The 27,117-nt window shown below is 33.3% G+C and overlaps 1 protein-coding gene across 10 annotated transcripts in view; it reads right to left on the bottom strand.

The window, feature by feature from the left end:
- Positions 1 to 27,117, bottom strand: part of WASF1 (WASP family member 1) — a 35,520-nt gene that overhangs the window by 6,059 nt on the left and 2,344 nt on the right. For 4 of the 10 annotated variants that reach the window (XM_036316821.1, XM_036316818.1, XM_036316823.1 and 1 more), the window contains 4 exons: positions 7,514 to 7,674; positions 6,024 to 6,158; positions 2,578 to 2,731; positions 1,397 to 1,541 (listed from right to left, as the gene is read on the bottom strand). In XM_036316821.1, coding sequence (XP_036172714.1) covers positions 1,397 to 1,541; positions 2,578 to 2,731; positions 6,024 to 6,158; positions 7,514 to 7,646 — 567 coding nt within the window. In that variant the 5' untranslated portion in view covers positions 7,647 to 7,674. Of the gene's footprint in view, positions 1 to 1,396; positions 1,542 to 2,577; positions 2,732 to 6,023; positions 6,159 to 7,513; positions 7,675 to 26,281; positions 26,363 to 26,505; positions 26,938 to 26,958; positions 27,110 to 27,117 lie in introns of those variants that run through there. The other 6 variants (XM_036316817.1, XM_036316819.1, XM_036316825.1 and 3 more) reach the window with 4 other exon arrangements.

Below are 27,117 nucleotides of genomic sequence, written 5' to 3'. Positions count from 1 at the left end.
AAGACAAGGTCATCATAATATAGTAAAAGTAACACAGAGACAGTTCATTTGTACATTCAGAGTTAAATTTTAGCTAGTTTGCTTGTAAGCCAGTTTCTCCTCATGTTTCTTTAACCTCTAATTGGAATTGATGTACCAGATAAAAACAGTATGTCTAAGTAATAAAATTTGAGGTCAGAAAGTCCTTTCAGGTGAAAAATTATTCACCAACTCTGTTATCACATCTGTTAGTTTTTGCTATAATGAGTGAAATTTCTACCATTAATGGCACTGTCTACCTCTAACCAAAACCTGAAAATTTACTAAGGTTATGTTATCTGGGAAGTAACCAATTGGCTACCCAATACATTAGAAAAAAATCCAATTATCCAATTAACCCATTATAACTTTCACTCAATGGAAAACAGGGTATTTGGAAAATAAAACAAGAAGTGATTTAAATTGTGGAGAAAAGCAAAGAAAGGTCTAGAGTAGGTACAACAAAGTCAGATGCCCAAAGGGCAAGCAGATAACATACATAAATGGAGAGTAGGGTATAAGATGGGGAAGGCAGTAAATTAGATAGGACTGTCTACTTAGGGCATTTCAGTTCCAAAAATTTTAAAGCACTGTGGTTGTCAAACAAAACCCTGCTTGCAGGTGTAATCGGGGCTGCCAGTCACCAGTTTTCAAACTCTAGCTAGAACACTGGAATGCTGTCTGGTGAAAAAGATAACAGGAATGCATTATGGGGAACTGGGGGTGGGGGTGGGAGAATAGAGAGAGTTATAGGAGAAACAGGGGTGATGAAGATAGACTTTGCCTCCTTCATAATTCTATCTAAATTCAACATTGCTCTCTCCTTTTGTATTTCTAGTTATCATTAACATGGAATAAAGCAAATCCAAGTGAATTTTATCAAAATATGGAAAATGAAAACATAGTAGACAGATAACAGGAATTTAGTGAGAGTATAATAACCTTTTCAAAACATTTAGGATATGCCCTATGGTTAAAAATATTAGCTTAATCCGCTTTACCAATATTTGCACAACATTCCTTTGTTCCTTATTACTAGAATGCCCTTCTCTTCCCTGGCCCACTTAATTCCTATTTGTTGTTTGAGATACATTATAAGCTTTGTTGGAAGTGTTTACCAACCCTGTTCTCTGTTTAAATCAAGTGCTTTTCTGTGCCCACCTCAACTATGGCACTTATCACATCATGTTACAATAACCTAATCAAGTCTATCTATGTACAATTTCAGTGATCTAATCTGCTCAGATTAGAGTGTGAACTTTCTTCGTGATTATAAAGACTTCAGTTGATTACTTGGACCCAATAAAAGAAAACTGTCAAAGTACAGGACTAATAAAGTTCCATATGTGCAATAAAACACAAATACTCGAAAACTAACTTCAATTTTTTGAATCTCTTGTAATACCTTCTGCTTCCTCTTTTCCTTCCTCTTATCCTCTGTATCTTGTAACATTTTTTCTTTCCATAAATCAAAGAAATATGAAGGATTGGTATAAAACTTCAAACCTTCTTTACCATCATCTCTGAAATATAAAATATCAATTAAAATGTGTATTAGTAAGACTTAGGAATCAGAATAAAGATAGTTTCACTGAAATGTTTTTTTTTCCTACATGAATAAAATATAGCATGTGTAAAAATAGTGGCAAAATAAATTAGAATACTGCACCAACAGAACATTTCTCACAAGTCAGATAAGAAACTAAGAACAATGGAAAACTAGATGCTTTTCAAAGCTGGTGTTAATAATTTAAAGTACAGCTGGCCAATTTTCATTCCTAACTTCTGGTGAATACCGTTTTCTAAAAGTGCTTTGAGAAATTCCAATAATTAGAAATGGTTCTGCCAAAGAGAAAAGCTTGAAAGGACAATCATATCATTTATAATAGAGAAATTATACAGGTTTTCTGCCAATACTCTCATTTACTTATTATCTTACCAAACCCCAAAAATATCACATAATAGTCATTCTTATAGTAAAACAGTTATTTATATCCAAATGCCTTGCATACTGACAAAGAGTTTCAAATAACTATCTGAATAACATTTTATTCAGGATATTTGTTATGCATCTTAAATTACCTATTTAGCAAATCATGTGAAGAACTTCAAAAAAAAGAGGCTAAATAGTAATTCTAGATTTTATTTAAAATACATTGAACTTCATACTCATTATGTAAATTTAATGCACATAGATCAACAGATTAGACAAGCAAAAACAACATTTTTGGTAGAATTCTGAGTTATTTTTCCATCTGATTAGAAATTAAATCTAAACGACAATAACAACTCCTTGACCCTTCATAGTACTATGTTTGCCATTGGCTTTTATTATTAATACTCATAAAAACATTTCCCTTGAACTAGCCTTATCTTTTGTATGCCAGAACTCTGGGAACTCAGTGAATAAAGCAAACGTTTTCTAAAGTGGTAGATTTACTGTATAGCTCAGTAAAATAAAGAATGTTCGGGGGTTTAGCATTTATAGGTAGAGTGCTACCTATCTGAATGTGAAGTCTGAGATAAATAGCCAGCCTTCTTACTGATGAGCCTACTGACCTATAAGGAGTGAGGATATTGAGAGGCGGAGGCTGCTCACAAACATCGTATGTCTCCTGTAACGGAATAGGCAAACTCTTGCGGTCGAAAAGCTGCTGATCTTGAATTGTAGAACTTCGGAAAGCCTTTCTCATTGTTATATCTTGCAAAGACACTAAAAAAAAAAAATCAACAATGTATTTGTTCATTTTCCCAAGATGATTTAATGTAAGAATAAATTCACATACTATATTTGTTTAAAAGTCAGCATGGCTCAGGAGGTTGTAACTGTAGTGGCTTATGAATCAGGAACTGTATTTTAAATGTTCTATCATTATATCCCATTTCATTGTGTGCCTAATTTCCCCAGTCAGATGGGTTTTAATACAACCTTTGATTTCTAAGGATCAGAATGCTCTAATGACTCCTGAAGCATATCTATATTTCCCAACAAATACACCTCTTTCTTTTCTCTACTTGCCCCCGCCAACACACATTCTCTTCTTCTTTTTTTCTATAACCCCCTTTCCCCATCACCCTTTTTTAGTTTTATTTAGCTTATACCAATAACACTGAAGGAATTACTTAGTTATCAGTAGCAGTCTGGGCTAAATACTCTCTTGACCTCTCTATAAGAGGTCAACAATGTATTTAATGGTAATTTAAAGAACAAAAAATATTGATATTACACTCTACAATTTCGTATTATATTTATAATGTTATTTTGTTCGAATTGAGTTAAAAAATCTAGGTTAAACAACTGAAAATCACTTCAATCCAATATCCCCAAAACAATTTCTATTCAATAGTTCAGCTTTTAGATTCTCAATTCAAACAATGCTCCACATAATTTTAAAGGAAATTATAAACAATTCTGATAGTTGTTAGCAAGCTATTTTTTTTTTAATCCTCACCTGAGGATATATGCCCATTGGTTTTAGAGAAAGAGAGAGAGAGGGAGAGGGAGAGGGAGAGGGAGAGGGAGAGGGGGAGAGGGGGAGGGAGAGGAGAGGGAGGGGGGGGAGAGAGAGAGAGAGAGAGAGAAAGAGAGAAACATCAATTGGAGGGAGAAACACTGACTAGCTGCCTCCCATAGATGCCCCAACTGGGGATTGAGCTTGCAAACTAGGCATGAGCCCTGACCAGGAATCGAACCCAAAACCTTTTTTTGGTGTACGGAAGGCTACTCTAACCAACTGAGCAACCCTGCCAGGGCACGCTAGACTTTTTGTCTCGCTTAAATACCTATAAATAACTTAAACACATCTTAAGTTATTTATTGGTATCTGTATTTTCATTTTCAATTTTAATAGGAGTGCTAAGATTTTGTTAAAATTTAACAGTACTGAAAATAAATATTAATTTTTATTTCCATTAATATAAAAAGTGCCTATGTATCTCTGTATTATTAGATGGCATATTAAATGTTTAAGTTATTTAAAAAAGAAATTTTGGATATAAATGATACATTTCAAGTACAGCCATAAAATATTTCTTCACTACTAGCAATAATTTTAAGAATTTCAAGAAATATGAGTATATGCTTTAAAGGATAACAAGAAAAACAACTCACAGAATAGGAGAAATATTTGCATATCATATTATCTGACAAGGTTCTTGGATCTAGAATATGCATAGAATTCTTATAACCCAACAATAAAAAGAAAAATAAGCCAATTTAAAACTGGTAAAAGGATCTGAGTAGACATTTTTCAAAAAAATGATATACAAGTTGCTGATAAGTCATTTAAACCCTGGTTTTAAATCCAAGCTTTACCACTTTTTGCTGAGTGTCTTATCTCTAAATGGCATATAGCCTATGAAAAGATGCTCAACATCGTTAGTCATCAGGGAAATGCAAATACATTCTACATGAATAGACACTGAAAATATTACGCTAAGTGAAAGAAGCCAGTTACAAAAGACCTCGTATTGTATGATCCCACTCATATGAAATGTCTAGAACAGGCCAATCCATATTAATCATTAATCTGATTGCAACATGCTGGGGAGAAGGGGAGATGGAGAATGACTACTAATGGGTCTAAGATTTCTTTATGGACTGATGCAATGCTCTAAAATTGATTGTGGTGATAGTTGCATAACTCTGAATATGCTAAAGTCCACTGAACTATACAATTTAACTTTAGATGGGCTCATTGTAGGGTGTATGGAATATATCTCAGTAAAACTGTAAAAAAAAAAAAAAGGTGTCCAGCCAGTGTGGCTCATTGGTTGAACATCAACTCATGAACCAAGAGGTCCCCGATTTGATTTCTGGTCAGAGCACATTTCTGGGTTGTGGGCTCGATCCCCAGTAGGGAGCATGCAAGAGGCAGCCGATTGATGTTTCAATTTCATTGATATTTCTCTATATATATCCCTCTCCCACCCTCTCTCTTTAAAAATCAATAAAAACATTTTTTAAAAGTGCTGTTTTGATTTTGTTCACAACCAGACATATGCGTTTATATTTTTGAAAGCAGTAGAAACTTAGCATAGTATTTGCCTCTCATTAAGACATTAAATTAGGTTATGTCAAACATGTTGGTTTAATCACTAAGACATCCATTATTACATTTTGTTTTTTGATTTTGTCCAGTGATATCTTTTAATACAACTTATTGTTCAAGTTTAGATCTCTTAAATACTAAAAATGTTATTCAACAAAAAAACATTTTTTGAAGAAACAGTTATAAGACATTCATATTAAATAACTCCAGGATAAGTGAAAATTATGTCCTTAATAGTTCCATTTCTATATGTTAAAAAACAAACAAACAGGAAGGAGTTTGAGAAACATCAACATTCAATGTATTCTATCAAGGCATGAAATGTTGTTTTATCACTAAGCTTCTAACATTAGTTTAGCCTGCAATGTGGGGTTTTGCGTGTTTGTTTTTTTTTTTGTTATTATCTATTTACTTTCTTTTTGCCTGATATCCCTCGTTTAATACTCAGTATAGAACATTTTTGTCCTACATACTAGCAATTTGTGTGGGGTTTTTTGAAATCATTAAAGTGGGAAGTAACATTCAAATAACTAGATCAGATTTTAGCAATCTAATATATGTACACATAAATAGCATATTTAAAGAAATTACAGTTTTATAGAATCAATTTCAATTTACTGAGAATTTCAAGTAAATTTAAAATAATTTTTATTTCTGAGGCAAATGTATACAAATAAATTGTAAGCAAGGAAAGATAGAGAATGGAGGAAAAATCTGGCTAAGTTATTCTTATGTCAAAAACTTGAGTTAGTTTAGTATATAAAAAGAAGAGATAAAAAAAAAAGTAGAAATGAAACCAGGAAAGTCATGCTAATGGCATTTATAGCTGATCCACAATTATTACATGTACAGAAAATATTTGTAATAAATTCATTTTTAATTCTGTTCTTAAATATTTCACTTATCTCACCTAACCTAAAATATATGTGAAAGAAAAAATATAAATAAACTTACATTCTTCTTCTTTAGGGTCAAGCTGTGTAACACTAACAGATAAACGGTCCACACGTTCCTGTAGTGAGTTAACTCTGAAGGAAAAACTATGTGCTTCATTGAATAATTCTCCAAATATATCTTCAGCATATTTACCTAAACAAAAATGAAGCATATACCACATAATTTAATGCAGCGGTTCTCAACCTGTGGGTCACGAACAATGAAAATACATCCTGCATATCAGATATTTACATTACGATTCATAACAGTAGCAAAATTACAGTTATGAAGTAGCAACGAAAATAATTTTATGGTTGGGGGGTCACCACAACATGAGGAACTGTATTAAAGGGTCGCAGCATCAGGAAGGTTAAGAACTACTGAAATGTGATCAGAGATAAATACCCAACAATTTAATATTTAAAGGTGCTGTCCTGATAAATTTGGCATTTTTATGTTGTTCTAGCTACATGTGTGTATGTTCAAACCCTCTCACTTGAACCAAATTAGATTAACAACCTCTTTTTATCTTGTGCTAAGTACTCAATTGTAAAAATTAAAAAAAAAAAAAAAAAAGGCTAAAAGGAAAAGAAGAGAAGAGCCAATCCTGCCTGTGGGGACAATCTATGTGGGAGGGTAGAAATGTGAAGATAAATCTGAGACCATTTAGAGAATATTTCTAGGCCAGGAACACCTTGTTTTATCTTTAAAATGAAATATAAATGTCTTGATAAAAAGCTAATCCTTCAATTCAAAAGACAGTCTGGATTTATTTTTCAATTTTCTAATATTAAATAATTTCCCACTATTCTAAATTTAATTCCTTCACCTAGTAGCTCCGTTCTGTAATCTTATAATGGGAACACACTGCCTATCTTCTCCTCCCCTACAAGTCCTGTCCATTGCCTTTTATTAGCTGGCCAATCCGCTTGCCTTTTGTCTGTCAGAGGCCACGTTCACTTGCTATTTTCACATCATCCTGCATATCAGACTCTTGACTGTATCCTAATATCTTTTAAACAACTCAAATTTGACTAACCAATCCACTGAGTAGTGCCTAACCCCTACTTTTCACCTGTAGATATTTGATAATTAAAAATATTTCCCTAGGCTAATAAAATATATGTAAAGAGAGACACTAGTGTCTCAGAACAGTTTAAGCCTCTAAAAAAGTAAATAGCAATAACAAACAAGCAGAAATATAATTCTGGCTCTACCTTTCATAGATAAGATCATATTTTAAAAACAATCTCAGCAATTCTTATCCATCATGTGATTATGTTCCTAAAGATTCTGTCCTTATTTCTCTTTCCCAGAGGAAACACACAGAAGAGATTATTTTAAAGCTCATTAATTTTACTTAAAATGACAACTTTTTTCAGGATAACACTGTATTTTCACCTAATATCTCCCTCTCACCCTCAATTAATCACAAGAACATCTTAATACTCTAAAGCATAATATTCTGGTTTGGAAGTAATAGTTTTAATTGATATAAAAATACTTACTTAGGCTACTTAGTTGTCTAATTATATTTGCCAAGGAAATATTGGTTACACATTCTAGTTCATTCTTAATGCCTCTGGGCAGTGCTGTGTGGCACAAGTGCCTAGGATCGATATTTCTTTTCACTAATGGCATGTTGAGCTCAACCTCCGTGCCAGTTCACCTGTAGAAAGATCAAACAGCAAGTGAACATTATTCACCTGGAACCAACACAGAGCAAGACCTTATCTTTCACATTTAGTAATAAAATATCTGCCAGTACAAGACAATGAAAATAGAATCACCTGACTAAATGAATCATACTCCATTTGTCAACCTTTCATCTTCAACTATTAGAATGTCAACATTATATAAAACATTGGGCGGGGGGGACCCTTGCTTTCAAAGTCAGTTGCTTCACAGTGATTTCATAATCACCATCACTACTACACTCCTAAAACTGTTGACTTTACTTATTACAACTAGGGATTTTGTTCTACAGAATTGGTATGAAAGGTTCTCCCTAAATAAGTGCCTAAAAGGATTAAAGAAGCTGGAAAGTTAGTATCAAATTTGCATTTCCATATGTGGAAGAAAAGGGGGCCACATACTAAACCTAACAAGCTCAGGGGAGGCCTGCACGGCAGGCCCTACAAACCACAGAGACCTAAAGTAACCATAGCATGATCTGAAATGAAAACTTTCTAACTAAAAGTGAGTCATGGTGGGTGGTCATGTCCTAGGCCTGTATTTTCCTTGACAAAAGTCAATCTTTACTTTAACTGAGCCTTTCTATTGTCTTTTTGGATCCAAGATAACACATTTGGAATGTCAGAGTACTCCCCTTTTTCCAGACTCCTCAGGGCAAAATCCACCACAGCAGAGACCACACAAGAACTCACTGTTACCTTGTTGCCCCCAAACCAACTCTATGTGCTGTGTGTTCATTGTTAACTATCCTATACTCATCAACATAAAAGAAGTGTTTCTCCATTTTACTCTATCCAATCTCAGAGATTCCCCCCACTTTGCTTCTTCCTTATTAATCTACCACCAATGGATTACATGTAACCCCCCAGCCTTGTGTCTCCTCCTTAGACTGTAATGTATAAAATAAGCTGCAAAACTGCCATTCTCTGGAGCATTTTCTCAGTCCATTGAGATTTTGCTTCTTGGCAATTGCCATCAGTTTGACTCAAATAAATTCATAAAAATTCTCTATAGGTTCGGACATCACTTACACAGACACGTAAAATGTATCAGGTGTTCAATAGCTCAGAGATCAACTAGTCCAAGTAGTCATACACCGTCAAACTAATAAATCAGAGTTCAACCTTTTTGAATTTCAGTCAGTCCTCACTTCCCAGGCTTCCCATATGCAGACATTTCAATGGTCATACAAGTCCCCTATCCACCTAGTTCCAATTTCACTCACCACAGTACATTAACTATAACTGCATAAATACAACTATTTTGCAGGAATTGAGTCCACACATTGCTATGCTAATAAGAGATGTACATCATCATCAGTGACCAATTAAGTCACTTCTTTTCAAAGCGATTGGTGATTGGTTATTCTTCATCTGCTTTTCAATCAGCCTATGGACAGCAAAGCATATAGCTGGGATAAACCCATGTGAAATTTTACAAAATGGGTAATTGAAAGGGAAATGGCCAACAAAGATAAAAGTGGATCAAAGAAACAAAAAATGATAATGTTAAAAATAATGAAATTAAAATTGAATGTCAGTAGAATAGAAGAAATAACTGATTATAAAAATGTTGCCACTGCCTCTATTTGAGACTCTAGATCAGGGGTCCTCAAACTACGGCCCGGGGGCCACATGCAAATACAAATATTGTATTTGTTCCCATTTTGTTTTTTTACTTCAAAATAAGATATGTGCAGTGTGCATAGGAATTTGTTCATAGTTTTTTTTTTTTAAAAACTATAGTCCGGTCCCCCAACGGTCTGAGGGACAGTGAACTGGCCCCCAGTTTAAAAAGTTTGAGGACCCCTGGTCTAGATATGTAGTCAAAGGAATTAGTGAAGTCAAACTTATTGACATAATCAGGGAAAGTAGTTCTGAGGAAAAGATGTCCCAGAGGAAATGATGCCAGAAAACAACTTCACATTAAATGGGACTCGGAGATATTTCACCATACTGAAAGTGCAAAGAACAAAATGTTGAAAGCTGGTCTACATTTAGTAGAAAGTAGTAAGACAATTTGCCAAGGCGCAGAAAAGATGCTCACTCTGCTAGCTGTTCTGTTATAAAAGGCAAAGAAAGCACTGTTCAAAGTACTCTTGATAAACTTTTTACAAATAAAGCACTTTAATTCCGTTTCTAATGTTTTATCTTACATTAGACTAAATTAAAGTTTTACTAAATTAAAGTTTTTTATTATTCCTCTATACATTTATAACCAACATAGCAGAGTTTAATGTTTTGACAACTTTTTTAAAAGACCATGGAACAACAGTAATTTTCCCCATTGACTACTAAACTAATTTTTGCATGGTTTTAGTTTGTATGGTCATTTTTTTTTGGGGGGGGGGGTCCCACTCTATCATGCAAAGAGAGGACTGCCTATATTTACCTCTGGTAAACAATGGTTACTGAAGGAAGTAATTTATTACTTACTGAGCTTTAATGGCTACCAAGTGAAAAGTTTTAGATAAATCTAATTGTACTGAAGTGTTACTTATCAACATTCTTTAAAAACAAACTTTCGTATGAAATTTGTCTCCTCTGACCTGTTTGTTCATTATTCTCTCTACATTAAAAAAAATTTTAAATTCTACAATATAAAACACAAAACAGTATACAAAATTGTACATTTTAATGATTTCCGCAAACACTCATGCAACCCCACAGAAGAAATGAGACATAGCCAGGACCCCAGAACCCTCCCACTCTGGCCCCTTCTCAATCACACTTCTTTCCCAAATAACCATTATTCTGACTTTTATAAGCATTTCCTTGTTCTTTATACTTAAGCAGATAACTCTAAATATTATAGTTTTGTTTGCTTTTTGAAGCTTATGTAAGTGGAATCAAATAAGTATTATTATTTTGTCTTGCCCTTTTCATTCAACATTGTATTCGTACCATTCATTCATGTTGCTTTGTATACAGGATGTTCACTTTTAGTGTTGTGTAATAAATAGTCCACGATATGATGACACCATCTGTTTCCAATTTGAGCCCATTATGATGTCACTATTCCAAAAGTGACAGTATCACTGTACACTCCTTCCAGCTGAGTACGAGGCTGCTGCCGCTCCACATCCTCACAGCACTTGATACTGTCCATTTTAAATTCTACCTATTCTTGTATGTAGTGATAACTTATTGTAGTTTTAATTTTCCCAATTACAAATGAATTTAAGTGCCTTTTCATGTTTATTGATCTTACTAGATTTTTCTCTGAGAAATGCCTGTTCAATTCTCTAGCCCACTTTCTATTTATCATTTGTTGTTAGGGCTAATTTATGGAAACAGTAGATATGAGCCATTCGAAGGTGTTATCTTTGATGCGACTATCTTTTCTTTATATATATCAGAGAGGGAGAAGGAGAAATAGAAACATCAATTATGAAAGAGAATCATTCATTAGCTGCCTCCTGCAGGCCCCACACTGGAGATAGCGCCTGCAACCTGGGCATGTGCCCTTGACCGGAATTGAACCCAGGGCCCTTTAGTTTGCAGGCTGACGCTCTATCCACTGAGCTAAACCGGCTAGGGCACAACTTACCTTCTCTTGTGTCACTTGCTATTTCACTCTCTTAATGTCTTTTAATGAACAGGTTTTTACACTCAATATGGTGGAATTTATCAATCCTTTTTCAAAATATGAAAGCACAGGTTTTAAAATCATTTTCTACAAGATCACATATATGATATTCCATATCTCTTAGCTTTGTTTTGCCTTGTACTTTCAACCTATAATTGATGTGGAATTAATTTTTGTAAATGGTGTGAGGCAGCAGTCAACTTTCTTACATATTACTTCAGCATCACTTATTGAAAAGGGTATTCTTTCTCTATGGCTCTACTGTGGCACTTTTGTCATAAATGAAGTTTTTATCTATTTTTACATCCATTTTGAAGCCCTATAGTATTCCATTGGTCTGTCTACCTTGAGCTAATGACACGCTATCTTTTAAATTTTTAAAAAATTGATTTTGAGAGAAAAGAAGGGAAAGGGAGAAACAAAGGGACTGAGCCCACAACTAGGGCATGTGCCCTGACCAGAAATCAAACCAGCAACCTTTCAGTATGGGATGATGCCCAATCAACTGAGCCATACCAACCGGGGCTAATGACACACTATCTTAAAGGAGCTTCAGAATAAGTTTTGATATCCAATGGGGCAAGCTCTCTTATCTTGTTCTTAAAAAATGCGTTTATTCTCGGCCCTTTGTATTTCCATGTGAATTTTATTTTTTTATTATTTAATTTTAGAGTCAGATTATCAAATTATACACACACACACACACACCATTGGGAATTTTATTGGAATTGTACTAAATCTATAGATCATATTAGGGAGTACTGATAGCTATACAACACTATCTTCCTATTTATGAATATATTGTTATCTCCCCAATTATTTCAGGTATTTAAAAATGTCTCTTAATGTTTTATAGTTTTAAGAATAGAAGTCTTATACATCCTTTATTAGATCTGCTGGTATATATGTGAATTTTTTTAAAATACTGGAAATGGTATATTTTGTGTTTTATTTTCTCTTTATCATATATACACACACACACACACACACACACACACACACACACACACATAAATTGATTTTTGAACAGACCTTATATCCAGATACTTTTCTAATCTCTACTAACCTATCTGTAATTATTTTGGATTTTTAAAATGTATATAATCTATCATATTTGAATAATGATTATTTCCTCCTTTCTGATCTGTTTCATTTCTTCTTCATTACTAGCTGGAACCTTTCACAATGTGAAATAGAGGTAATGATAACAAGCATTCTTGTCTTTTTCCTAAACCAAAGGAAAGCCTTCAACATTTCATAAAATGTCTGCTAGCGGGTTTTGTGTTGCTTTGTTGTGTAGACATCTTTTAACAGATTAAGGACATTCCTATATATTTCTAGTTTGCTCAGATTTTGTTTTATCATGAATGCTGATTTTATCAAATGTTTTCCTATATCTATTATGAGGATCAAGTAACTTTCTTTTATTATTAATGTGATAAACTACATTGGTGTGTGTTTTTTTTATGTTAAAGAACTTTGCATTCCTTGGAATAAACCCAGCTTGGTTGAGATGGATGTGATAGGCAGAATAATGGCCCCCCAAAGCTATCCACTTTCCAGTCCCCAGAATCTGTGATTATATTACAGGGCAAAGGGAAAATAAGGTAGCAGATATAGATAATTAAGTTTAATCAGCTGACCTCAAAATAGGGAGATTATATCTTTTTTATATACAACTGGATTTGGTTTTGGTTTGTTACTATGTTAGAAATTTTGCATTTATATTCATGAGAGAAATTGCTCCATTATTTTCCTTTTGTGTAATATCTTGAGAAGTTTTTTAGTTTGCTTTATAGTAAGGTTATGCTGGCCTAATAAAACAAGTTGGAATATGTTCCCTTTCACTATTCTTTGGAGTAATTTGTATAAGAAATGCATTATTTTTTTCTTAAATGTATGGTATAGTTCACTTACGAAACAATTTAGCCTCAAGTTTTCTTTGTGGAAAGGTTTAATATTATGAATTTTCTTTGTCATAGACTTTTTGAGATTCTCTATTTTTTAAATTAATTTTTGCTAAGCTGAATTTCTAGGAATTTACCTACTTCATCTGAAGTTTTACATTTATTGACATCAAATTCTTATAATTTTCCTAGGATTATAAAGTTACAAAGTATTTTTTCATTTATTACATTGACTTCATTTATTACACTGATTAATTATGCATCCTCTATTTTCCTTTACCATAAAGGGGTCATCACTTTTATTAGTCTTTTTAGAGAACCAATTTTTGGCTTTACTGAATTTCATTATTGTACATTGCTTGCTACTTCATTACTAATGGTTTATTATTTCTTTCCTTCTGCTTTCAGTGGGTTTAATATGCTGCTCTCTTTATAACTTTACTGACATAGATGCTTATTGACAGTCAGCTTCACTCAACAACAAAAAAAACCTTCAATGACTCCTTGCACTGAGGCTATACCAAGTTCTCCAGAATTTAGCCCCTCCATATGTCTCCTGGCGCATTTCTCACAACACTCCTTCTGCCTCACTCAAATCACTCTGAACACACCTTGCTGTTGTACAGTCATGCCTTTTCTCATGGTGTTCTTCTAGCATGCCTTTCCCTTTCTTATCCTCACAGAGAATACTTAATTGTTCAAGACTAGACTCAAGTATTACCTCTTTTCTGAAGCATTACTGAATCTCCTAGGCAGATGTAACCATCTATTCTTTGTAGAAGACCTTGACCTATATATGCATCTGCCTAAATGCTAACAATTACACTCTTTTGTACTGTATGTTTATGTTCAAGCGAGAGCTCCTAGAGGGCAAAAATCTTGCTTTACTCAGCTTGTGTTTCCAAGATCTAAACAACAGAAGATGTTCAATAGTTGATTGATAAGGGAAAAAAGAACAAGACAATAAGCTGTAAGGAGGCAAAAAGAAATTTTCTTTGGGTTACTGAGTACAGAGGACACACATACACACATACTTTTCTAAAGCAACTATTTAATTATGAAGAAAATCACAAGACCAGACTTTCACTGATAAGTTCTATTAACTTCCAAAGGAGAATTAATACCAATTCTTCTCTAACTCTTTACTAAACATTTAAATAAGAAAACCAATCTTTCTCAAACTCTTCTTTAAAAAAATGGAAGCCCTAACCGGTTTGGTTCGGTTTGGCTCAGTGGATAGAGATCATCAGCCTGCGGACTCAAGGGTTCCAGGTTCAATTCCAGTCAAGGGCATGTACCTTGGTTGCGGGCATATCCCCAGTGGGGGGTGTTTAGGAGGCAGCTGATCGGTGTTTCTCTCTCATCAATGTTTCTAACTCTCTATCCCCCTCCCTTCCTCTCTGTAAAAAAATCAATAAAATATATTTTTTAAAAATAGAAGAGGGAACATTCCCAAACTCATTTTATGAAGCCAGCAAACCCTGACACCAAAGCCAGATAAGGACAATACAAGAAAACTACAGGCCTGATGAACATAGATGCAAAAATTCTCATCAAAATACTATCAAACAAAATTCTACAGCACACTAAAAGGATAATACACCATGATCAAGTGAGATGACACAATCAAGACAAACCACATTTTATTCTAAAGTTGCGTCTTGTCTATCACATTTTTTAAGTTTCTAAAACATGTAGCCATTACATAATAAATAATTACAATAAAAGATTAAGTTTGTAATTCTTGACTTAATCCTTTCTGGAAAATAAACGATAAGTAGATAAAACCTCTTCCATGCTACAGAAACAGTATTCCTTACATTCTGTAATGTAAGAATTCTGTAAATTTAAGACTTCCAAGTTTGGTCTAAATAACAGGATCAATAAAATACACAGCTACACTAATTCATCTATTGTATAAGTTTAATAAATAGGAATTTTAAAATATTAAGTTTAGATTTGTAGATATACATTAAGCCACAATATTTATTAATCACAATTTTTGAGCCAAGGACTTATGAAGAATCTTACAAAATCACCTATTTTCTATTCTTTTTGATTCTTAATTACATCCTCACCTTTCTACTGTTGCCTCTTATTGCAGGTGAAAGAAAATACAAATATAGAAAAGGTGCTAGGTATATTACTATTTTAATTCTATTCCCTGACTTAGAACACAGAAATGCTATGCTAAATCAAATCAGTGAGGAAAATAAATCTACATCTCACAATCTTTGCAAACATTTGTCATTATTTTTGTCTTTTTATTTTTAGAAAAATATGTATAAACTTTATTAAGGTATAACTGAAGCACAATATACTGCATGTGATAGGCAGAATTCAAAGATGGCCCCCAGATCTCAGCCTCTAGTGCTACTAAAATTATATGACGTGTTAGGAAAGATTTTGAAGACATAATATGGCTGATCTCAATTATATGCACGCGTTTAATCACACAAACCCTTTAAAAGCAGAGTGGTTTCTACAGAGAAAACAGACTAAGTCAGAGATTCAACTCATGATTCTCTATGTCATTGCTGGCTTGAAGATGGAGGGGCCATATGGAAAGGACCTAAGAGTGGCCTCTAGGAACTTAAAAGCAACCCTTGGCTGACAGCTAGGAATAAAAGAGTAACTTCAATTCTAAAAATGCAAAGAACTGGATTCTGCAAACTTGAATGAGCTTGGGAGCTGATTTTCCCCCAAAGCCTCCAGAAAGGAATGCAGCCCAGCAGATCCATTGATTTCAGCCTTGTGCAACCCTAAACAGAAAACCAGCTATGCCCACCCAGATTCCTGACCTACAAAACTGAGGTAATTCATAGTTGTTTTAATCTGCTATTATTTGTGGTAATTCATTGAGCAGCAACAGAACTTAACAGACTGCACATTAAAGTTTGATCAGTTTTAAAACAATTTTAACACAATTTAACACTGTAAAACCACCACAGTCACCCTAGTTTTCTGTGCCCCTTTGGAATCCCTCCCTCGGCCCATGTCTACAAGCAACCACTGACTTGACTTCTGGACTTCAGAACTACAGATTAAGGAATTTGGCCCTGTATAACCCAAAAGAGAATAAGGCCAGTGATATAAGAAAAGCACAGGTCATTGTAGAAATATAATGAATAGAAAGACCACAACCAACTAAATAATAGGAAACACTTCATGAAATAGGTAATATTTGATGAGAGCCTTCAAAGATGCAAAGGATGATGACAGGTGAACACTGGTACAAAAGGTAATTTCCAGAAATACAAAACTTTTCACAGACATAAAACAGCAACAACAAAGACAGAGACAGGACACTATATTACATATATGGGAAAGAGAAATGCAGTTTGACTGAACTATATAGAGTAAAAGTAGAAAAGTAGTGAAAATAAAGAATGGAAAAACAAGTTGAAAACAGATACAATACGCTACATTGCTTGTCAGGATGAAGAATTTGTCCTTAATCTTGAAAGTGAGCAGCAGGTGAAAATAGTTTTAAATAGAAAAATGATGTGATATGATTTGATGATTAGAAAAAAGATTAACTTGATGGGAGGATTCATTCAAACTGGGAAAGGCAAAAGAGTAGCAGACCATCAACTAATCTAAAAAAGTAATAAGTGTTTTAATTAGGTTGGCTAGAGAAGTAGAATGATGTAAAGATAGAATCCATAAGAGATATTCATAAAATAATTTTTTCAAGTAGGTACCAACTCTAGTGCTTACTGTGTTGTTAGGTATCTAAACGCTGTCTATCTCACAAAAAAACTATGAAGAGTTTAACTCCATTTTATAAACAAGAGTAAGATAGAAAGTGTAAGCAATCCTACACTACACAAATAGCATGGCTGGGCTTTGAATCCAGGTGGATATGACTCCAATGTCCAAATGAGTATGAGCCCAAAGTGGCAAATGTTAAGTCCTTAAACTGAAAGCTAGATAAATTAATTTGTGAATTAATATTAGAATAAATAGCTATATACTCTAAAGCAAACACTAAAATTTCACAAGCAGTTACAGCTATTAAGCCAACGAAGGAGACAAAATGGAATCGTAAAAAAAACCTACTAGGCTGTTTCCAAATCTTAGCTATGGTAAATTGTGCTGCTATGAACATGGGGGTGCATATATCCTTTCTGATTGGTATTTCTGGTTTCTTGGGCTATATTCCTAGCAGTGGGATCACTGGGTCAAATGGGAGATCTATTTTCAATTTCTTGAGGAAATTCTATACTGTTCTCCACAGTGGCCGCACCAGTCTGCATTCCCACCAGCAGTGCACAAGGGCTCATTTTTCTCCGCATCCTCAACAGCACTTGTTTGTTGATTTGTTGATGATAGCCATTCTGATAGGTGTGAGATGGTACCTCATTGTCCTTTTCATTTGCATCTCTTGGGTGATTAGTGACTTTGAGCTTGTTTTCATATGTCTCTTGGCCTTTTATATGTCCTTTCCTAAGGGGTCTATTTAGGTCATTTAAGTGCCCATCAGCAGATGAGTGGATTAAAAACCTGTGGTGCATCTACACAATGGAATACCATGCTACTGTAAAAGAGTAGGAACTCTTACCATTTGCAACAGCATGGATAGAACTGGAGAGCATTATGCTAAGCGAAATAAGCCAGTGGGGAAAAATAAATATCACATGATCTCACTCATATGTGGAATATAATGAACAACATAAACCAATGAACTAAAATAAATCCAGAGACATAGAAGCATGGAACAGACCATCCAACCTCAGGGGGAAGTGGGGGAAGGGGGGGAGAGATCAACCAAAGGACTTGTATGTATGCATATAAGCATAACCCATGGACACAGCCAATGGGGGGGGGGGGGGTGAAGGGGGGACGGGACAAATGGGGAATGATCAATGGGGAAAAAAGGATTCATGTGTAATACTTTAAACAATAAAGAATTTTAAAAAGACCAAAAAAACAAACAAACCCCTACTAAATCTAAAAGACAAAAAAGGAAATAAAAGGAACTGATGAACATTAAGGTAAAAAAGAAAACAAGTAGGAAAATGGTAGGTTTAAACTCTACCATATCAATAATCTCATTAATTATAAAGGATATGAACATGCCAATTAAAAGGAAGACTGTGAGAATGGGAAAAATAATGAGACTCATCCACATGTTGCCTATAAAAAATCTGCTTTAGACATAAATTAGTTAAAAGTAAAAGGATGGGAAAAAATATATCATGCTAAGGGAAAAAGATTGAGTGACTATATTAACTAATTAGACAAAGTAGATTTTAAAGAAAGAATATAAGCAGAGATAAATAGGATCATCATCATAATAATAAATGAGTCAATCCATCAAAAAGATGTAATAATCTAAAATGTTTACGCACTTTATAAAGAGCTTCAAAATAAAGTAAAAATAAAACTGCAAGAAAAAACCCCTAGGAAAGTCCACAGGTATAGGCAGGAATTTCACCATCTCTAGTACTGCAATAATTGAACCAAGTAGGCAGAAAATCAATAAGCACATAGAGGTCTTGAAGAACACTATAAACCAACTTGACCTCACTGAATTTTATAGAACATCCCATCCCCAAACATCAGCATACACATATGTTTTCAAGTTTACCAAGAAAGTCCTTATTCTGTGCCATAAAGCAAGTCAGAATAAATTTAAAAGTATGTTTTCTATCCACAATATAATTAGAAATAACAGAAAGATATCTGGACAATTCTTACATATCTAAGAACTAGAAAACATATTTTGTAAATAGCCCCAAGTCAAGGAATAAATTTTTAAAAATTAGAAGTTATTTTGCACTGAGTAAACTAGAAAAAAAATCAAAATTTGAGGAAAGCAGCTAAAGCAGCACATAGAGGGAAATATATAACACTAAAATGTCTATATTAGAAAAGAAAGATCTCAAATGAATGGCCTCAACTACTTTCACTTCAATAGAAAAAAATAGAGCAAATTTAACTCAAAATAAGCAAGAGAGGAAATAGTAAAGATGAGAGCAGAAATCAATGGAATAGAAAACAGAAAAATAATGGAGGAAAAAAAAAAATCAATGAAACCAAAAGCTGGTTCTTTGAGAACATCAATGAAACTGCTAAATCACTAACCAGGCTAATGGGGAGGGGAGGGAGGAGGAAGGGATACAAATTGGCAATATCTGGAATGAGAGGAGTGATATCACTATAGATTCTAGAGATATTAAAAGAATAGTTAGGGAATATTATAAACAACTTACGCCAATAAATTAAACATGAATGAAATGGATAAATACCTTTAAAGACACAACTACTAAAACTTACTCAAGAAGAAATACATAGCCTTTTGAAAAAGAAAAACAATATTGGAGAATTTATACTATCTGACCTCAGTATTTATTAAAAAGCTACATAATTCAAGATAATGTAGTATTGATGTGAAGACAGACAAATAGTCAATGGAAGAGAAGTGTCCAGAAATTGACATAAGTGTAAAGGCAATTTAATACAGAAATAATTTTTTATATTGCTACAATAATTGGATATCTATATTAAAAAATAAAACTTTGATCCTTACCTCACATCATATACAAATGGGTCACATACCTAAATGTAGAATGTAAAACCATAAAACTTCTACAAAAAAACCAAAAACAAAAAACCAGAAAATCTTTGTGACCTTTGGTTAGGCAAAAATTTCTTAGACAACACCAAAAGCACAATTCATAAAAGAAAAAAAATGTTAAATTGGAATTCAACAAAATTAAGAACTACTGTTTTTTGGAAGATTGTTAAGGGAATGAAATGATAATCCACAGGTTGAGAGAAAATATTTGCAAATCACACATATAATACAGCACATATATCTAGAATAAAGAACCCTTAAAATTCAATTAGAAAATAAATAACCCAATATATAATAGCTAAAGATTTGAACTGATACTTCACAAAAGAAAATATACAAACGGCAAAAGAAAAGACTAGTGACATCATTTATTAGTCTTTAGGGAAATGCAAATTAAAGCCACAATGAGATACCACTATAAACCTATAATAGCTAAAATTAGAATAGCAAGGAGGTAGAACAATTGAACTCACACCTTGCTTGTAGAAATATAAAATGACATGACCACTATGAAAAACACTTCAGTACTTTCTTACAAAGTTAAACATATGTCTACTGTATGACCCAACTATTCCACTTGTAGGTATTTACTCAGGAAAAATGAAAGCATATATCCAAACATTGACTTGTACATGAATGCTCATAGCAGCTGTATTTGAAATAGCCAAAACCTAAAAACCACCCAAATGTTCATCAACAGATGAATGAATAACAAATTGTTATCCACTGGAACAGTATTCATACATTGGAATAGTATTCACCAATAAAATTAACTAATGATATATGAATCAACATGGTTAAATTAAAAATCACCATGCTGAGTGAAAGAAGCCAAACAAATAAGAGTACATACTACATGATTCCATTTATAAAGTTCTAGAAAATGCAAACTAACCTATAGTGACAGAAAGTAGATTAGTGGTTGCCTACAATGGACATTGGGATTGGTGAAAGGAGAAAGAGGTAGGATACCGGGAATATAAAGGAAGAGCATGAAAGGGGGGAGGTTGCTCATTATCTTGATTGTCATGATGGTTTCAGAATGAACCCACAAGTCAAAGCTTACCTAACAATTTATTGTTTGGCAATTATAGTTCAATAAAAGTTCTCAAAAATCCATCTAATCAAATAGCATTAACTTTTTATTCCATTACTCTTATCATGCTAAAAATGCTTATTTTCTACCAGCTATTACAAAAATACATGATTTAAATTTATGATAGTAATATTAGACATCAACTTCGATGTGCAAGAGGGTATGGTTTGGTTTTTCAAAAATGTTTCTAGGAATATGTATGCAAAAAATCTTGAAGACCAATAAATTAAAACAGTGCAAGTTTGGAGAAATGGGTAGATCAATGAGATTTGCTCTTTTGTCAACATATTTACAACCCTATTTTTGACTTGAACATAAATGCAGTTATCACAATGGAAAACTGTATGTGACTTTATCAATTCCTATCCCTATCACTAAAAACAATTTACAACTATAAAATAGCAGATGAGTTGGGTTACTAGGCATTTGTAAACTGCCTACGTCAAAGTCAAAAATTTCTCCAGAGTTCCAAACCAGTTCCCAAACGCTATTTAATTATCCTTTCTTCTGCATCACTGTCCGTCCCACCCCCCCCCGCCCATCAGATCACTACCATCAGCACAGACTTATGCTGTAATCTCATCCATCTTAAAAACACAAAACAACATGAACAACAAAAACAAGCCTGTCTTCATCCCACTCTATCTGCCCCAAACCTCCAACAGACATCCTGATTTCTCTGCTCTTCTTTATGGCAGAAGTCCTTGAATGAGTTCTCCGATTTCTCTCACAGGATTCTCACTTAAATCTGTTCCATTCAGGCTTTCAGTCTCAGCACTATACCAAACCATCTTACCAAGGTCAGTTATCTGCTATACCAGCAGTTAATTGTCAGGCCTCTTCTCTCAATCTCTTTACGGCATCTGACACAGTTAGTTGTTCACTCCTTGAAATCACTTCCTTAATTTGGCTTTTCGAAGACCTCAAACTCATGGCTTTCTTTCTACCTCCTCCTTATCTTCTGAACCTGTAACCCTTAGAGTATTCTAAGACTTAGTGCTTGAACCTTTTTTTATTACTTTTATCCATATTCACTTCATTAATGGTTTCATATTAATGTTCTTAAAGTGAGATTATACATCTATATCTAACTTAAGGGTTCACTGTCATCCTCAAATAAAGTCAATTATAGATATCTCTGCCATTATTTGGGGAAGAAGATGCAGATAAAAAAACAGATTCAAATAGAAACAAAAAACTTAAAAAGAAAAATAAGTGAAAAATTTCAAGAGACTATCACCATCTTTCTTTAAATTCAATATTCCTGATAACTTAAAAGCTAAAAATTACAAATTTAAATAGATAAATACCAAAACAAATACTTTTTATTCTACTAATTTATTACATACATTAGAAATATTAAGATACTAAAATAATTTCATTAAAATGTAAATCAGGGCCTTAACTATGGTTCTGGTCCCGAGAGTGTAACAGTAATATCTTATATTAATGTAGACTTAATTCAAAAGTCTTTTTATAGCAATTATCTCACTTAACCCTAAAAAAAGACTCCATAAGGATATTACAGAAAATACTATTTTAACCAGCAGTTTCATGACCGCTCACATAACAGGCTTTCAATAAGCAAATATAATGAATTTAAAATTAGTTGGAGAACTCCTAAATCCATCCCTACTACATTTTAAAATTCATGTTCAACTGATGACAGGTCATTAATGTCATCTTTTTGTACTTAGTGTAACATTACAAAAAAGAAATTTACAGTTTCTTTTTAATGCTAATGAATGAAACTAAGTCCTTTATAAACACATATAAGAGACGTGCTGTATTTCATTTACTTCCATGACTAGACAGACAATGAAAATGATGATTTTTATTATATTAACCCTGACGGGGTACACAGCTGTTGCCTGCCTCTATCATAATAAAAAAGACTTATTTTTGCAAGTAAGAAGGAGAATACATTTATAGTTAAGCACTCACTAGTAATGCATGACCCCTTTTCTCTCACCAATATTCCTACCCCAAATGATGTGGCCTACACTGCCTGCCAACCCGAGGGTTAGAATTAGAAGCATGTAGAGTAGAGCAAGGCTTTCTAAAGTGGTCATAATTGATTTGTTGGTCATATAATTAAAAAATGATAATAATTTATATAAAAATAATATTGAACATATTGTGTACAACAGTAATTCTGTAGAAAAATCAATTCAGAATCAAATCGATCTGTCCTGAAGGCTCCCACGGTCAGTGCTTCCAGTCCTGAAGATTGAGGAGCAACCCCTTCCCTTCTACTGCTAAGCACATCAAGTATCTGTGCACTCTTCCAAAGTCCTACCTCCCAGAACTCCGTCTCTAAAATGTCCCCATCACACCTCATATTCTATCCTACCAATCCAATTTCTCATTATAAAATGTATTTGTCCTTATTAAGTTCCTGTTATCCTTTTATTCTCCTCTATTTCCAAAACCATCAACATACTTTTCTACCTTTGCCTCCCTTCCTACCTCATTAGCATTTCACATTCCTCTTCAAAGGAGAACTGCCCTAGACCTCAAACCCTAGTCCCAACAGAACAGTCAAATCAGAATGCAACACCAATATCATATCTGATCACACACTTGACATTCTCTCCTGGCTCTCCTTAATTCACACTCTGCAATTATTAAGTCAGAAGTCAACAGTTTTGTTATATCCCAGTTCTTTTCTACACTCTATTCTATGCATAAATCCATCTCTTTCCAGAATCTTGAACTGTCATCTCTAAATTACTTATACAAACAACCTAACATCCCTGTAAATATTTAGTCCTGTGCTATGAGTGTGCCAGAGAGCAATACAATAATGTTTCATTAACCCAAATTCAACATATCCAAAATCAAATTCATCATCTAAGACTCTCCATTCTCCCCAAAAAGAAAATTTACCCATTCTTTGGACTTCTCTATTCCTAGTAACAGCAAAAAATCAATTTTGACCACCATAACAAAAACTCTCCTTTAAAAACCTAAAAAGTCTAACTTTCAAGCATAGGCATTTGAAAAAAAGATTAAGACTACAATCTTTTCAGAGGTAGATCCAGAAAGAAAATATTCCCTAACAGGAAGCATATAAGCATTAATACTAGAAAGGAAAAAATGAACCCTGGGGAGGGGGGGGGCGGTTATAATGAGCTTCTAAGTGCCTTTGAATTTTATTTGTAATTGAAAGGACCCACATAGGTCATCTACTTCAACGTCCTCATTTTACAATTGAGAAAAATGAAAGTCCTTTCTTGAGAACTAAAATGACTGGTCCAACATTACATAGAAGTTCCTAGCTCCTTCCAATTTCTCCCATTCTCTGATCACTGCTTCAGATGTGAGGCTGTACCACTTTCTGAAGAAGACCCTCTTCTCTATGCCCAGTGGGTATCAGAGATCACGTGCCTAATAATGTTGTCATGTCTAACACAAGAGAAATGTATTCCTAGCATTCTGAGGTAGATTCTGAGTTGACTTTTCTACAGAAGTATTGTTGTACACAATATGTTTAATATTATCTTTGTACAAATTATTATAGTTTTTTAATTCTCTAGTATTATTAGTTAGCCTAATTCTCTAATTAAGGTATATTATGGATTTTGGTGGGCTGTTTATTCATGTAACCACTAAGTTTCCTATTTATGAGAAAGTAAGTTCCAAGTTATAAACCATTTTATAAGTTTTAAGGTATAATCAATCCCATTTTAAGTTAGGAAGTACCAATACACAATGATACAAAATTATAAACTGAATGTAATAAGCTAAAAACACATTTCAGAAAAAGTGCCATTTTATACAAAGCTCCACCTCAGGGACCATTTATTTTTAAAGTTAGGTATTTTGAACATTTAGCACAGGATATAATCTACATACACCTTTTTATTAATATTTCACTGGAAAACCGAAGTTAAAAAAAATGAAACATTTCTATACTCATTTAGGAAAAACAAAACTTTTCGTGTATATTTTCATGTAGAGAGCTATAATAGGTAAGAAGAAAAATATTATCATTTCATATATAAAGATTTGACAATGTATACATTCTACAATATCTAGAGCTAGTTCCAAATATGTATGGGTAAATGAATTATATCTGAACAGATAAGTGGAAATTCAAAAAACATCCAAATACATTTTTCTTTCCTCTTGAGATAAAGTTTATGTTTCATGAATTAAAATTTGTTTGATAAATCTAATTTTAAAATTTCTACTCAGTACATTAAATCAATGGATATTCTTCACTCATTCATTTAATCTGTTCAACAACAAAAAACAATGAGCCCCTAGAACCTGCTACACACTGTATTAACTACTTTAGATTTATGATAAAAAAACATCAAATCAGTTCCTGTCCTCAAGAAGCTTAAAAAAAAACCTTGAGTTAACTGTATGTACCCAAGTGATAATGACATCTGAATTTCAGTTGGTCATTTTTAAAAAACACTAAAAAATATAACCAAATTAATTTTCCAAAAAAAATAACCAATACAATAGTAATTTTGAAGACACTGAATAGTCTCATCTATATAAAGTAGCCTCACAAAGGAGCCGAAAGCACTATTTTTGCAGCGCTCTAATAATATATGTTAATAGTGGTTTTTGCTATGAAAATAAATCAAAAGCTACTATGTACTGTGATAATGAAAATCAAGCATTTGGAAATGGCACCTTCGACTATTCTGAAAATAAAGCAAAATGCATAAAGTATTATACGATAGTCATACATTGTCAGGGACCATTTTAAGTTAGGAACTTAATGCTCAGTTCTAAATATATAATTATTTACAAACCTGAATAATAAAGTAGCTCCATAGCATATCTTACAAATGATCACAACTATGCATTTTGGATTTTGTCAGCTACAAGTTTTTAATGAAAAAGGCCTTAATGTTTTCTGGAGATTTTATTTTTCACAAACTCAAATCAATATTCTGCTTGCTTATTACCAAGTACTATAACTTTTTTCATCCATACTAACCATACCTATATTTAGATATTACATAGATATTAACTATAATACCTATTAAATTATTAAAAACTCTTGATATATGAGAAACATTCTTCAATTTAGAGCCATACCCTTCCAAAGCAAAATGCAATGTAAATCAACCATTCTAAAAAGTCAAGAAAAATCCTACTGACATTTTTTCATGAAATTTTACACTGAAATATTTTTCATCATTCATCAGTTAAAACATTTTTTAAATCTTTAAAAGCATTACGAAAACATCTTTACTGAATTTATGCATTCTACTTAGTAGTGGAATAAATGGGTATTTTGTCACTATTTACATATAAGGAAATCAAGGCACAAAGGTGTCCATTTTGTAAGCTGCAAGGTCACTTCCTAAGCAAGCAACTGACCCTACCCCATCAAATTATATGTGCGCCACTTTCAAGTGCCACAAAACAATTACGGTACCTTAAAGCAGCTGCCTCTGCAATGCCTATGTGCATTCCATTTTATCTAGAGGGTTATGGCAACAAGCTCACACAAGAAAAGCTGGAAAGGAAGGATTACGAAAACAAAAAGAAAACACTTATTTTTGGTAGGGAACCATTTATTTTAATATAATGAGATGTAAACAGTGTTTAATATAGTATCAAATAACTAAGTTGTTTCTTCCATTTTCAAAAAAAACTCACCTTTCAGTTAGATCATGCAAAATTAGAGCCTACCCATCCTTGCAGACGTAAGTTAGAAAAACGAGGAAAAAATCCTGTAGCAAGTAATTCAGTACATGATAATGCAAAGAGAGAAATGAACAAAAAATAAAATTTAGATAAATTAGGAAAAGGTTGCTACCATAATTACAACTCCATCTTAAATATTAAATGCTTCCTTTCGTTCAGCTGCAGACTATGATAAGCATCATTTATTCTGTTATTAGAAAATAAAGAATTCCAAAACTTTTCTTATTGAATGCTTGAGAAATTTTATACCATGTACTTTATTCAAAGGTTCGACATAAATATACTTTTCCTAACTTAGAAACTTAGGGCATGAGGAAAGCTGTTCCTGAGAGTTAATAAGACTGAAACTGCATGTGCGAAGATGATATAGTGCTATCAACCACCAGAAAAGTTAAAGTTACCTACCATCCAAATTAAATTCAAGAACATCAGGCGGGTTGAATAACCAATAAATCAATTACATCGATTACCGGACAGAAATAAGACTTGGTTAATACGTGAATCTAACACCAAAGGAAAAAATGAAAATATAACCCAAGGATAGGACTCGCCCGAGTCGTATGA

The sequence above is a fragment of the Myotis myotis genome, unplaced genomic scaffold, assembly GCF_014108235.1.
Source record: "Myotis myotis isolate mMyoMyo1 unplaced genomic scaffold, mMyoMyo1.p scaffold_m19_p_7, whole genome shotgun sequence".
NCBI classification, from domain to species: domain Eukaryota; kingdom Metazoa; phylum Chordata; class Mammalia; order Chiroptera; family Vespertilionidae; genus Myotis; species Myotis myotis.
The sequence above is the reverse complement of the archived record's forward strand: the minus strand, read 5'-3'. Positions and strand labels throughout refer to the sequence as shown.